The sequence below is a fragment of the Astyanax mexicanus genome, chromosome 3, assembly GCF_023375975.1.
Source record: "Astyanax mexicanus isolate ESR-SI-001 chromosome 3, AstMex3_surface, whole genome shotgun sequence".
Lineage (NCBI taxonomy): Eukaryota > Metazoa > Chordata > Actinopteri > Characiformes > Acestrorhamphidae > Astyanax > Astyanax mexicanus.
In genome coordinates, this window is record NC_064410.1 from 11,039,563 (window position 1) to 11,052,441 (window position 12,879).

At 39.6% G+C, this 12,879-nt stretch overlaps 1 protein-coding gene across 1 annotated transcript; it reads right to left on the reverse strand.

Annotated features, from left to right (window-relative positions):
- Positions 1 to 117: 117 nt before the first annotated feature.
- LOC125799337 (GTPase IMAP family member 4-like) lies at positions 118 to 12,589 on the reverse strand. The gene is made up of 3 exons (XM_049475875.1): positions 12,510 to 12,589; positions 3,806 to 3,946; positions 118 to 879 (listed from the first exon to the last, which is right to left on the reverse strand). Exons 1-3 carry the CDS (start codon positions 12,523 to 12,525, stop codon positions 380 to 382), a joined length of 657 nt encoding a protein of 218 aa, XP_049331832.1. The 5' UTR covers positions 12,526 to 12,589; the 3' UTR covers positions 118 to 379.
- Positions 12,590 to 12,879: the final 290 nt, after the last annotated feature.

The window sequence follows — 12,879 nt, forward strand, 5'->3', positions numbered from 1 at the left end:
ATGGACTGTTTTAGGGGTGTGTCCAAAATGACCGGATTCCAGCTTTGCTCATGAATATTCATACATGCAAACAGCATGCAAATATCTCTCCTCTGATTGGCTAGGAGCACTGCGACGCCCCTCCACCGCTCTGCCGCTCACTGCTTCCCACCTCCTAACTGATGAGCGGTGATGTTGCGTCGCTTCAGCTCCGCCTCTGGGAGTTTCTCGAGCCAAGGTGGGCTGGTCTGTGAGTTTCTGCCTACGTAGGCAGAAAGATAATTCAAAATTCACCCGTTTTTCGGAGGGGGGGAGGGGGATTTCTTTGCTTAGCTCCTGCAGACAATGGGGGCTGCAAAACAGTTTAATGTGCAGGTGTACACATTCAACTCGGAGAGACCTACTGTATTCCACAAAAAACAAGAAAAATCGGATTTTCGCGGAAGGTGACCTTTAAGCATGTCATCAGATTTGCAGAATCTGTTTTGATGTCAAAAAATATAAATCGTCCCCCAAAACTGTTGATAATTTTCTTAACAGACTCATCTAATTCTTTGTTCTGAAGAGGTTGGGCAATGAGGACAAGTGAGAGGCTTTTCAGTCCAGTGCCAAAGATGTTCTGGATCTTCTCCAGTTCTCCTTTATCTTCATCAGTGAGACGTCCCTCAGGGAGGACGAGGAGAAAAGCATGAACTCCAGGATCACAGAGAGAGACACAGCAGAAAGTCTCCTGCATCACTTCCTCCTCTGAGAGCTGAGAGCTGTAGAGAGCTGGAAGCTCCACCAGGGAGATCAGACGTCCACATACTTCAATATTTTTTTCTACTAAAAGTTTAGACACGGATGCCTTTGTTTCTGCCTCCCTCCCACACAGCACCAGGTTCCATGTTTTTGGTAATGCTGAAAACAAAAAGAAAAACAGGAAGGCAGCAATTATAAACAACATACCAGAGTGTAAAAGGCAAAATTGGGTCATACATGGTAAATCCAGCAGAAAAAATGGCAAGTACAAAAATAGTTCGGCAACGGAGAACAAACAATACAGAGGGCAAGGCAAGACAGGTCAGTAAACAAGGCAAAAACAAAGAAAACACATTGTAAAAGAGCTAACTAGATTTTATACTCTGCTAAAAGCTAAGGTAACTGAGAGGTATTCCTACTAAACAGTAGCGGGAGCGGGAATGCCATTGCTTCACGTGATTATCAGAGTCAGGAAAATCCGGTGTGCGTGTATGCTGGGCATTGGAGTCTTTGTTGGGGAAATCAGACTCCAGAGCAGGCAGAGTGACAGCATTAGGGCTGACAGTAAATAAAGTATCAGTGTTAGATTGGCAATATTTATGTATTTGTATTAATCACAACAATATTTTGTGATTTAATCATACTTAAAATTACGATTTCTTTTATTCTGGTACTGGTACTCTGTATTTTGGGAGGGCGACTGTATTATAATCAGCAGTTTCTGCCAGTGCAAGAAGTTATGGGATTGGTTAGGTGCTGATGCAGCTTCATGAAGAAGACTGGAGAGCAGTGGCATATTGTTCCAGACATTTAAGTGACGCTGAAACTAGGTATGCCCAAACAGAAAAGGAATGCTTGGTAGATGTTTGGAAAATAACTGTATGGCCTAGAGGGGTTCACATTAATCACAAACAATAAACACCTTCTCCCTCAAAAGACCTGTACAATGTACCAATCTGATGTCAGAGATTGTTGATGAGGTTTAACCCCACGGCAGAGTATGCACCGGTAAGACCCTGTTCATAGCTAACAGAAGCCACAGAAGCAGACACAGGGATGCTGATTTTGAGCAGGTACATACAGTCATTCATTTCATTTTGTTGCATTACTGAATTTGACAACATCAATTTATAGTCTTTAAGCTTCCTAGTTGCTTTTTATAACCGACATATGACTGTGTCTAACTCTCTCTTTTTATGCTCTTATTTTATGTTTTTTCTTGACATTTGGATTTCAGATGGTAACTGAACGCAACACTGAATGTTCACATGAGTATGGAAGATGGACAATATTAGTGTGATAGAATGTACAATGTTGCAAATGCATCTAAAACTAATCTCTATTTATTATTAATAAATCCAATGTCCAAATTAAAACATTTTGCACAACAATGTACATGTCATAATGGAGCTTCTGATTCTTTCATACTTAGAGGCTCAGTAATTAATAATTTTTTTCAACGATGTTAAGAAATGCATAACTGATAAATGACATGTTGTGACATATGATACACTCATCTTTCCATACTTGTCATATCCTGAATAAGTCTTAGTTTTAAATACGCTTAAAAACTTTTACTGTAACAGTACAGACAATGGCCAGTAAAATGAGGAAAAACATGATATCACAAAGCTATGTGAGGGACAATGTTACCAACTATGCTTTACCAGTTCAGCTCTGTATTACACACAGAATATAGTCAACATTTAAACACCTTTAAATATATCTATTTTTTAAATAGATAACATATTATAGACAGTTAAAATGTTGGAACACCTATATGGAAAACTTTTGTGTGTGTAATGAAGGGAGTGTTCAGTCCAGGTTTTCTTAATAAAAACACATTCTGAAAACAGAAAATTATTTTAAAAGTATTACTTACCAGTGCAAGATTTAGGTCTATAAATAAAGTTCGCAATTTGTTTTCTTATATTTGTTTTTGTTTTCTCTGGTTTCTGTTTGGTCTGTGCATCTTCATAATGTTTTTTATGTGCTTGGTGTCTTGTTTGAATGCGTTCGTCTTGTTCTGATATCTCCATATTCAGTGCTTCTTCTGGTTGGTCATGATTGTCCAGTTCTTCTTTTTGTTCTATTGCATCCTCAAACATTTCACAGTTAAGGCTCCCACCAGTCTCCTCAATTATCTTCTCAATCCTCTCAAGAAAAGCAACACAACTACTCCCACTCCACTCTAAATGTCTGTTACTGTATTTTGTAGCAATTGTCCATGATATATTCTCCTGGACTGGGTCTACACTTGTACCTCTTTCTGTTTTTTTTGTTGTTAGTACTAAAGTGTGTTTTTGATCCTCATCAGACAGAGAGTGGAGGATGTAATTCAGCCTGTGTCTGTCTGTCTCGGTGAAATCATCCGGCTGTAGAACCAGCACGATAACATGAGGTCCAGGAGAACACAGAGTCATGCACTCTCTCAGTTTGTCGTTCAGTTTATTTTCTCTGAGCGGAGAGTCAAACAGGTGAGGTGTGTTGATGATGGTGATGTTTCTTCCCTCCACTGTTCCTGAAGCTCTCTCACTGTTCTGCTCTACTGAAGGGGGTGGAGCTTCAGTATTAAATGCCTTTCTTCCCAGGATGAAGTTCCCCACTCTGCTGATCTCTGAGCTGTTCTTCCCCAGCAGAATGATCCTCAGCTCCTCACACACTAGATAATGACAGTCCAGTGCCAAAGATGTTCTGGATCTTCTCCAGTTCTCCTTTATCTTCATCAGTGAGACGTCCCTCAGGGAGGACGAGGAGAAAAGCATGAACTCCAGGATCACAGAGAGAGACACAGCAGAAAGTCTCCCGCATCACTTCCTCCTCTGAGAGCTGAGAGCTGTAGAGAGCTGGAAGCTCCACCAGGGAGATCAGACGTCCACATACTTCAATATTTTTTTCTACTAAAAGTTTAGACACGGATGCCTTTGTTTCTGCCTCCCTCCCACACAGCACCAGGTTCCATGTTTTTGGTAATGCTGAAAACAAAAAGAAAAACAGGAAGGCAGCAATTATAAACAACATACCAGAGTGTAAAAGGCAAAATTGGGTCATACATGGTAAATCCAGCAGAAAAAATGGCAAGTACAAAAATAGTTCGGCAAGTTCTGCTCTACTGAAGGGGGTGGAGCTTCAGTATTAAATGCCTTTCTTCCCAGGATGAAGTTCCCCACTCTGCTGATCTCTGAGCTGTTCTTCCCCAGCAGAATGATCCTCAGCTCCTCACACACTAGATAATGACAAAGGGCAAAAATGATTAATTGCTTCATTCTCCAGATTATTTTTGTCAGCATTTCCCTGTAAATAATAGGATTCATACAACAAAAGGTTGTTATTAATAATGCGATTGTATCAAAATGTGTGATTGTAGTGGACAGAATTATGATTATCATAGGTATTGTTATGGTATTGTAACATGCATGTGGGTGGTTGACATGATGTGGCCTTTTTTTTTGGTCCAGTGTGTCAAATATATGTAAATCATAGAATAATATGTCAAAAACTGAATTTACAGAGCATTCATGGGATTTAATCTTTTCACAATTTTTTAGTCAAACCAGAAAAAGCTCATATATTAATAACCATGATGTCTACTTGTAAGTCTGCTTGTCTGGAAATTCGGGCATAATATTTTGAAACTTAAACGTTTGTCCCAAAAATAAAACTCATATGGTGTGACGCCATACTCCTAGAGGTGTGCCAAAAAATCGATTCATATAGGAATCTTGATTCTCATTTACTACGATTCAGAATCGATTTAAAATGTCCCAAAATCGATTCTAAGTCATGCTGAAGTTTGTTTTGAAACTTTTCTGCGTAATTATGCGAGACTTCACCACGCAGCAGGCTCTGGGACACACGCATGCGCGGAAAAGTTTCAAAACAAATGGAGGAAAGAGAGATTCAACCGGTCCCGTCTTCGTTGAAGGCAAAGACATGGAATCATTTGGGCTTTTTACCGAATGCCAGGGAAGACCGAGCTTGACATGAGCTTCATAGTGTGCAAGGTTTGCAAAATGAAGATCAAAAACTTTGGGAACACGAAAAACGCACGGGCTCATATAACCAGGCATCACCCGGAGATAAAAGATGCGAAGCAGAGTCAGACACCAGCAGCAGACCAACACACACTGCAGTCCTTCACCAAACTGTCTGCTAATTCAGAGGCAAAAAAATAACCAGGTCTATTGCCTGTTTCATTGCAACTTCCCTTTAAAAATAAGTGCATGTTGTTAAACTGTAGCATCTTATTATACCAAAGCACTTTATTTTTGTTCCAGCTTATTTTATAGCTGTGGTCCAGACATAATTTTTTGAAAAGGCACTTTGTATATTTAATTGCATTATTTATTTTTAGAAAGATAAATTTTTATTTTTGTTACTTAAGCAATAATGTAATATTGCCTTTATGCAATGGTTGAAAAAATACATTTAAGCATTGGTTAATGTTCAAAACCTATTAAATGTGAAAACACTTTATTGTCTGTATTTGTCATTCTGTCTTACCAAGCAGACTGTAGTAGATCATGCAGAGTCTATAGACTGAACCAGAATTTTTTATAAATTAAATCCGTTTTATATCAAAATTAGTTTAGAATTGAATCGTGGTCCCCAAAATCGGAATCGAATCGAATCGTGAGATAGTAAAACATTCCCACCCCTACATACTCCTTTTTTTAAATGGGCGATTGTTCGGAGGCCTTTTATGGAGTGGGGGTCCTCCTTCTTTTAGGAGGAAGAACAACATCTCAGAAAGACACTGAAAGTTACAGGGTGTGTTATCGCTCTTTATGTTTTTCTGAAAAATCAAGTATATCTAGCACTCCTGCTTCAGTTCCATTTTGCACTGTCATATGGTGTGCTATTTTACACAAAAATGCCCAAATGAAATTTCCTTTTAGTCAATCTTACCTGCTTTTATGAAGCTAGCATAAAGCTACATTGCTTAATTTCATACTAAGTACATGAAACGTCATAATACTATTTTGTCACACTATATGATATGAACTGCATTTAAATCTTAGATACACGTTATATATATATTTTTATATTTCTTTTGTTTAACACATTTTGATAGTATATTTTTCACAAATGTAATATTTATACAGCAACACTCACTTATTCATGTAGATTCACTCAGACACAGTTACTCCTGAACACAAAAAAAAATGTTCAATCTGCCCCAGCTGCATATATTATAAACACATGGTTCTTCTGTTTGTTTCAACAAATGTGTCACAATGTTTATTGGCACACTTTTTTAACAATACATCAACAGCTTTCCAATCAATCATTGTTTTGCTCATTATCTTTTTAAAAAGAAATGATGCATTAAATATAAAAAAGTTAAATGATTTACTAAATAGTATTACAATTCCTGTAGCTGTAGTGTTAATTTTGACAACAAATTTTGATGCTCTCAGGATGTACTGAGAGACTTCATGAGTTAAAGTAAGAAACTTATGAGAAAGTGCTGTAAGGCAGTGTTTCTCAACCAGGGTGCCGCGGCACCCTGGGGTGCCGTCTGGCTTCATCGGGGGTGCCGTCAAAATATTGCGCCTCACGTGCATATTTCCTTTCCAGAGTCAGCTCGTGTCGGGGTGTGTCCCAATTCACAGGCAGCATACTCTGAAGGATGCGACCCACAGAGGCGGTGTATTACTGCGCTGCTGTGACGCAATCTGTCTTCGAATACAGCCTCTGAAGGATGCGGCCCCTAAATTGGGACACACTGTAAAGTTTTTCCCCCACGCGATGCATTGCGAGAGTAGTGTGAAGCGCTCAAGCTCGCATGGAACGTTTTTTAAAAAGAAGATTGCAGATTCAGATAACTCTGAATTGGAGCCATTAACTTCTTCATCCAGTGGTAGTTCAGCAGTGAGTGTAGCAGAGTATTTCACTCGTTTGAAAAGTCAGCAGGTTTCGCGCTAATTGTAAATTACCCCCCCCCCCCCCCCCTGTTAACTGGGGTACCTTGACATCTCGCATATATTTAAAGGGTGTCGTGATAGAAAAAAGGTTGAGAAACGCTGCTGTAAGGAACTACTTTACACAGACTTAATAGATTCACTTATTTTATTGTTATATTTTCGCTACATATTTTTTCTTTCTGACCTGTTGCTGCTTTAACACTAGCTATATCTTTCCCACTGTGAGACTAAACAGATGATCTTATCTGAATAAGTGAGTTAATCTGTATCAGTAACGTTAGTTTTACAGAACAGCAGTGTTGTGTTTTAGTACACAGTCGCGTTAAACACACCGTCATCAGCTCATGAAATAACATTTTCAAGACAAAATCTACAAGACGATATATATATATATATATATATATATATATATATATATATATATATATATATATATATATATATATGGAAAGTTTGTAGAATATAACCCTGTGATTTAATTTTGACTTAATTTTGAGATTAAAAAAAATAATAATTCAGCCAAATATGTCAACCATCCGTATACAGAATACACAGTACTATGAAAAAGTTTGGGCACCCCTGATCATTTGCATGACTTTGGTTGTTCAGATCATATAAAAGACAAACACAGTGATATTTGAGAAGTGAAATGACCTTTACAGGATTTACAGAAAGTGTAAAATAACTCTTTAAACAAAACTAGGCAGGTGCATGAACTTGGGCATCCTTGTCGTTTCATTGATTTAAATATCTTTAGCACTAATTATTGAAACACAAAATTAGTTAAGTAAGCTAATTGACCTACATACAAATCCAATTATGAGAAAGACAGAAGGCAAAAACAGTAAACAGTCCAGGTCAAACACGGTAAGTCTAAATACAAAGGAGCAGGCAAAAATCGGTGTAAAAAAAAACAAAGAGATAAAGGTCAAACACGGAGTAACAGAGACAGGATAACGCTTCGTAATGAGGTAGAACCAACAATACTCGGCACAGGTGGGCGTGTGAGAGGCTTTTTTATAGTGCCTGTAATCAGTATTCTGGGCTTTCTGGGGGTAACATGTGATGCGTCATGTGATCGGGTGTCTGTGTGAGCGTGTGGTGCGTTCTGGGTAGTAGTTGTAGTTGGAAGACTGAGAATCCCCGTTAGAGCTGAGTGTGGAAGAAACAGAAGCGCTTTTAGCACCAGACGTGACAGTACCCACTGGTTAACTCGTTCACACTGCCCATTGCAAGTGGGATGAAATCCTGAGGTGACACTAACATGAACCCCCAAATGTTCAAAAAAAGACTTCCACACTCTAGATGTGAACTAGGGACCACGATCAGAAAGGATATCCTCAGGTATGCCAAAATGCCTAAATATATGTGTGTATATAGCCTGTGTAGTCTGAAGTGCTGTGGGTAAGGCTGAAAATGGAATAAATTTAACCCCTCTAGAGAATCTATCCACAACTTTGAGCACTGTGGTGTAACCCTCGGACTCTGGTAAGTCAGTAACAAAATCCACTGCATTGTGAGACCAGGGTCTTTCAGGAACTGGGTGAAATACTAGTTTGCTGGCTGGAAGGGTCCGACGGTCACGGCTGCAGAGGGTTATTCGCGCTGTCACGGAGATAGTGGCATCACGGCTGCATGGGGTTATTCCACTGCAACGGCACGGGGATAGTGTCATCATGGCTGCAGGGGGTAATTCCACTGCCACGGGGATAGTGGCGTCTTGGCTACAGGGGGTTATTCCCGCTGCTGTGGGTGTAGTGGCGTCTCGGCTCCAGGGGGTTATTTGCACTGTCGAGGGGATAGTGGCATCACGGCTGCAAGGGGTTATTCCACTGCCACGGGTATAGTGGCATCACGGCCGCAGGGGGTTATTCCACTGCCACGGGGATAGTGTCATCACGGCTGCAGGGGGTAATTCCACTGCCATAGGGATAGTGGCGTCACGGCTGTAGGGGGTTATTCCACTGCCGCAGGAATAGTGGCATCACGGCTGCAGGGGGTTATTCCACTGCCGTGGGGATAGTGGCATCACGGCTGCAGGGGGTTATTCCACTGCCGCAGGGATATTGGCGTCACGGCTGCAGGGGGTTATTTGCACTGCCGTGGGGATAGTGGCATCACGGCTGCAGTGGGTTATTTACGCTGCTCTGGGGATAGTGGCGTCACGGTTGAAGGGGGTTATTCGCGCTGCCACAGGGATAGTGGCATCACGGCCACGGTGGTTATACGCGCTACTGCGGGGGTTATTCATGCTGCTGTGGGGATAGTGGCGTCTCGGCTGCAGGGGGTTATTAGCGCTGTCGTGGGGATAGTGGCATCACGGTTGCAGGGGGTTATTCCACTGCCACGGAGATAGTGGCGTCACGGCTACAGGGGGTTTTCCACTGCCACGGGGATAGCGGCGTCACGGCTGCAGGGGGTTATTCGTGCTGTAGCAGGGATAGTGGCATCACGGTTGCAGGGGTTATTCCCCCTTTCTTGGCCTCGTGGACGCTCGTCTGATGTTAAGTGGAGTTTAAGGGTTAACATTACCTAGCACTCAGTGTTATATCTCCAAGGCTGTATATCTGAAAAAAAGTTTGTCCTTTAAGTTTTACTGCTGTAAAATTGACTGTGGGGGGAAGGCAGGTAGGCATTCTCTGCTCTAGTGCTGTTAGCCAAACAGGGGCGATATATTTGCATGTATGACTATTCATAAGCGAGACCCTAAAACCTGCTTTAGATCACTGAAATACTGGTCTCCGAAGAAAGGCTTTCTTCGGAGACCAGTAATTCAGTGATTTAAAGCAGGGCTAAATAGAAACACCTGAGCACTTTTTTTCTCACATGGCATTTATTCATACTAGAGACAACAACTAGAAATTTTAAAATGAATGAAAAAACGATGGAATGAAAGCTCTATCAAAACTGTGACTTGAATAGAAGGTGAATGGCCCTATTTTATTATTTGTAGCCTCACACTAAATTCAACTCCACACTGTGAAATAGAGAGAGAGAGAGAGAGGGGGGGGGGGGGAGGGAGAGAGAGGAGCAGCGCATTTTGCATGATTTCTCTTGATTAAATAACAGTAAATATGGTGGCCTAAGTGAGTTTAATACCATTTTACTACAACTGATCTGACGTTATTTAATAAAACAACTTTTTAAAGAAAACAGAGATAATGCCACGTGCAATTTTAGAGCACTGGTTAAGGTTTTAATTAATGAATTAATATATTTAATATTTTAATAAATTTGCCCTGGTGATAAGAAACGAACACTAACATATAGCTTTATATTTCTGTGTATTTCAAATGATTTTAGTTTTATATAATTGACGGGCAGCACCAGACACCAGGGTGACAACATGCTTTATTTTTCTGATATAAAAAAATAATAATAAAAGGGAATTTCAGTTAAATAATAGTGAAGTGAAATAAAATAAATTTATGTTCAGTCGAAGTGCTTTTCTCTTTTAATTTTTTATTTCTAAAACTCCAGCATTTGAGTGAGAATAAGCATCTGTTAAAATTCTTAAACAGCAGAATGTCTATAACTGCTATATTAAGCTACAGTTATTAGGTCTGTTTACTGAACATAAATATAAATCCTTATAACTGTCAGAAGTAAATATAACTAATAATATTGTACTGTGCAGACTTTTAGGTATATTAAATTTTTATAGTTGATTGCTGAAGGCTCTGGGTGAGGTGTTTTTTGCTAAAGGTAAAGGTGGTAAAGAAGTGATGGTGTGGTATAGTGAATGGGGAGCGCATTGCTCGTGGTGATCATGATTCAGTTTTGGCTGCGCGACTGACAGTTGAATTTAGACGTGGTTTTGGGGGATCAGTCACGCAATGCTTTTTTCCGCTGCCAAGATAGAAACACGCCAGAAATTTACCTGAACACACAATTTCCAGACAACCATGCTATTCCAATGCTATTTTAAGGACGCATGCGCAAGGCATAAAAATAGATTGTTAACGGGGTGTACGATGGCAACATGCCTCGCTACACGCCTTGCGCAGGGTGTACAATAGGGCCCAAAGTGTTTTTTGAGCACCACACTTAAGTAGAATTACTAATTTTTTTTTTAAATTGCACTTAAGTATTGCAAGAAATTAATTTTAAAATGTACTACTGAAGTACAGTATTGTTTTATGTAGTTACTATAGAAAGCAGTGGAAAAATCTCAGAGTGTAAAGAAGAACAGGAGCATGTGCGGCCTTTTTATAAGACAGTTTGATCACATTTTTATAACTGTAACGAGTAGCGATGCAGCACATAAAAAAATGTATAATCAGTCAAAATATTAACCTAATCCAAAATATGTAGTGAAATAAAATTGGAAGTAGGAGAAAAAATAATACTCCAATTCAAACAGATATAGCATTTTATTACGTTAGTACAGTAGTGAATTAGTTCTATGTGTTACTATCTGTCTCTGTAAAAAATGCATTAAAAATTACATATATAATTCCATTACTACAATATTAACACAGTTTAGCTGTGATTCAGTTCTGACCTTCACTCAACGCCATTTTGTAGTAGTACTTCAGCTCTAACAAAAAGACTTCTAAGCCTCAACCCATATCACCCCCCCTCTCTCTTTTTCTTTGTTTGTGTGTGCGTTGTGATGGAATGTGTTTATTGAAATTATTCATAATCAATGACGAATATTATGACGACTATTATTTAATTTCATTTTGTTCCATGCAACGATAATGTGTGCTCAGTGATATTCACCCCTCAGTAAGCATATCTGAGAATCTGTGTGTGTGTTCCTATATGAAAAACAGTGTGTGTGTGTGTGTGTGTTTGCCGAGGAATGCGTGTCACTGTTTTCTGTCTACTATCTGGCACCAGGCTCATTTTTCCACCAGGCTGCAGAAAACCACAGTCTTGAGAACCGGCCTGATATGCTCACTAAGTGGTTATGTCACACCACCTGTCAGAAGAAGTTGATGCGTCACACTGGTGGCACGTATACCCATATTAGGGAGTAAGGTAGCTAGGGTTGGGTAGATCTAAAGGGTATAAAGGGACTGTGGCACTCTTCCAAGGGAGGAGATTCTGTATTCTTACATCTTACATTCTTACAAAGAAATCTTGTTACTCATTTTGATCTAGAATCAGAGACTCTGCAACTTATTTTCTGTCACTATTTCTGCCACAGCACGAGCGAGATTAACTTATTTACACATGCTTACAGAAGATAGGTAAAGGCATTCAAATAGTAAAATAAAAGGTGTGTGTCATTCTCTGAGTTAATTCTTGATTATGTAAGTATTTGCTGGATAGCAACCTTATTAAAAGTTATCAGCGCTGAATACAAATAATAAACCCCTACCATGCAGATGCAATACAGACTTATGATTTTAGTATATATGTATACTGTATATATGCGCTGAGGATGCGTATCAAGCCAATACCTGCTCTCTGATTGGATAGACCCATTGTGTTGGACGGAATTATTTGTATAAAGTTCACCTCGGCTTAACTTTCATCGCATCACATCCCCCAGACTCGACGCATCGGACCCATGGTTCAACACGTGACTGCGTCTGACGGAGCCAACGCTTCACATTGAAAATGAATGCAATACATTGCTGTGCATTGTCACGACGGAGCAGTGTAAATGCAGTGTTGTCATGTCACAACTACCAGCAACACGTAAATAATACAATATAGCTAATAATATTATATATTAAAGTGTGCCAGACCAGCAGTAAACTATATCTGTATTACCACTGGAATCGTGTTTTAGCAGCAGAGTGTCACTACTTAATAGCTGAGCTTAACACTTTAATCATAATAGTCTTGATGAAGCAGTAAATAAAGCACCAATATATTACATATATGATCCAATGTTTCAGTTCTTACCGTCACTCGACGCCATTTCGCGGTAGTACTCCAGCTCTAACCAAAAATGAAACCAGACTTCTGAGCCTCCACCCTTATCATCCCACCTTTCTCTTTCTCTCTCTTTCTTTCTCTCTCTCTTTCTTTGTGTGTGCGTAAGTGAGATTTATTTTGACATGCGTACAAAAGATCAGGGGCGTAGCAGCAAATTCTGGGCCCTATACATTCTCAATGTCAGTGGGCCCATATATCCATGCCATTACACGAGGAACGTTAGCAAAAAAAAAATGGAAAAAAGGGGTATTTGTCTGAAATAAAAAAAGCATAAATAAGGTTTTAAGCTACAACCTCTGGCAAAAATGTGTGGCAAAAATCATAATCACAATTATTT

Excerpts from the sequence above, each read along its gene's own strand:
- LOC125799337 (XM_049475875.1), bottom strand. Across the intron at positions 880-3,805 it reads GAACTTGCCGAACTATTTTT|CATTACCAAAAACATGGAAC; the intron begins GTACTTGCCATT and ends TTTTGTTTTCAG.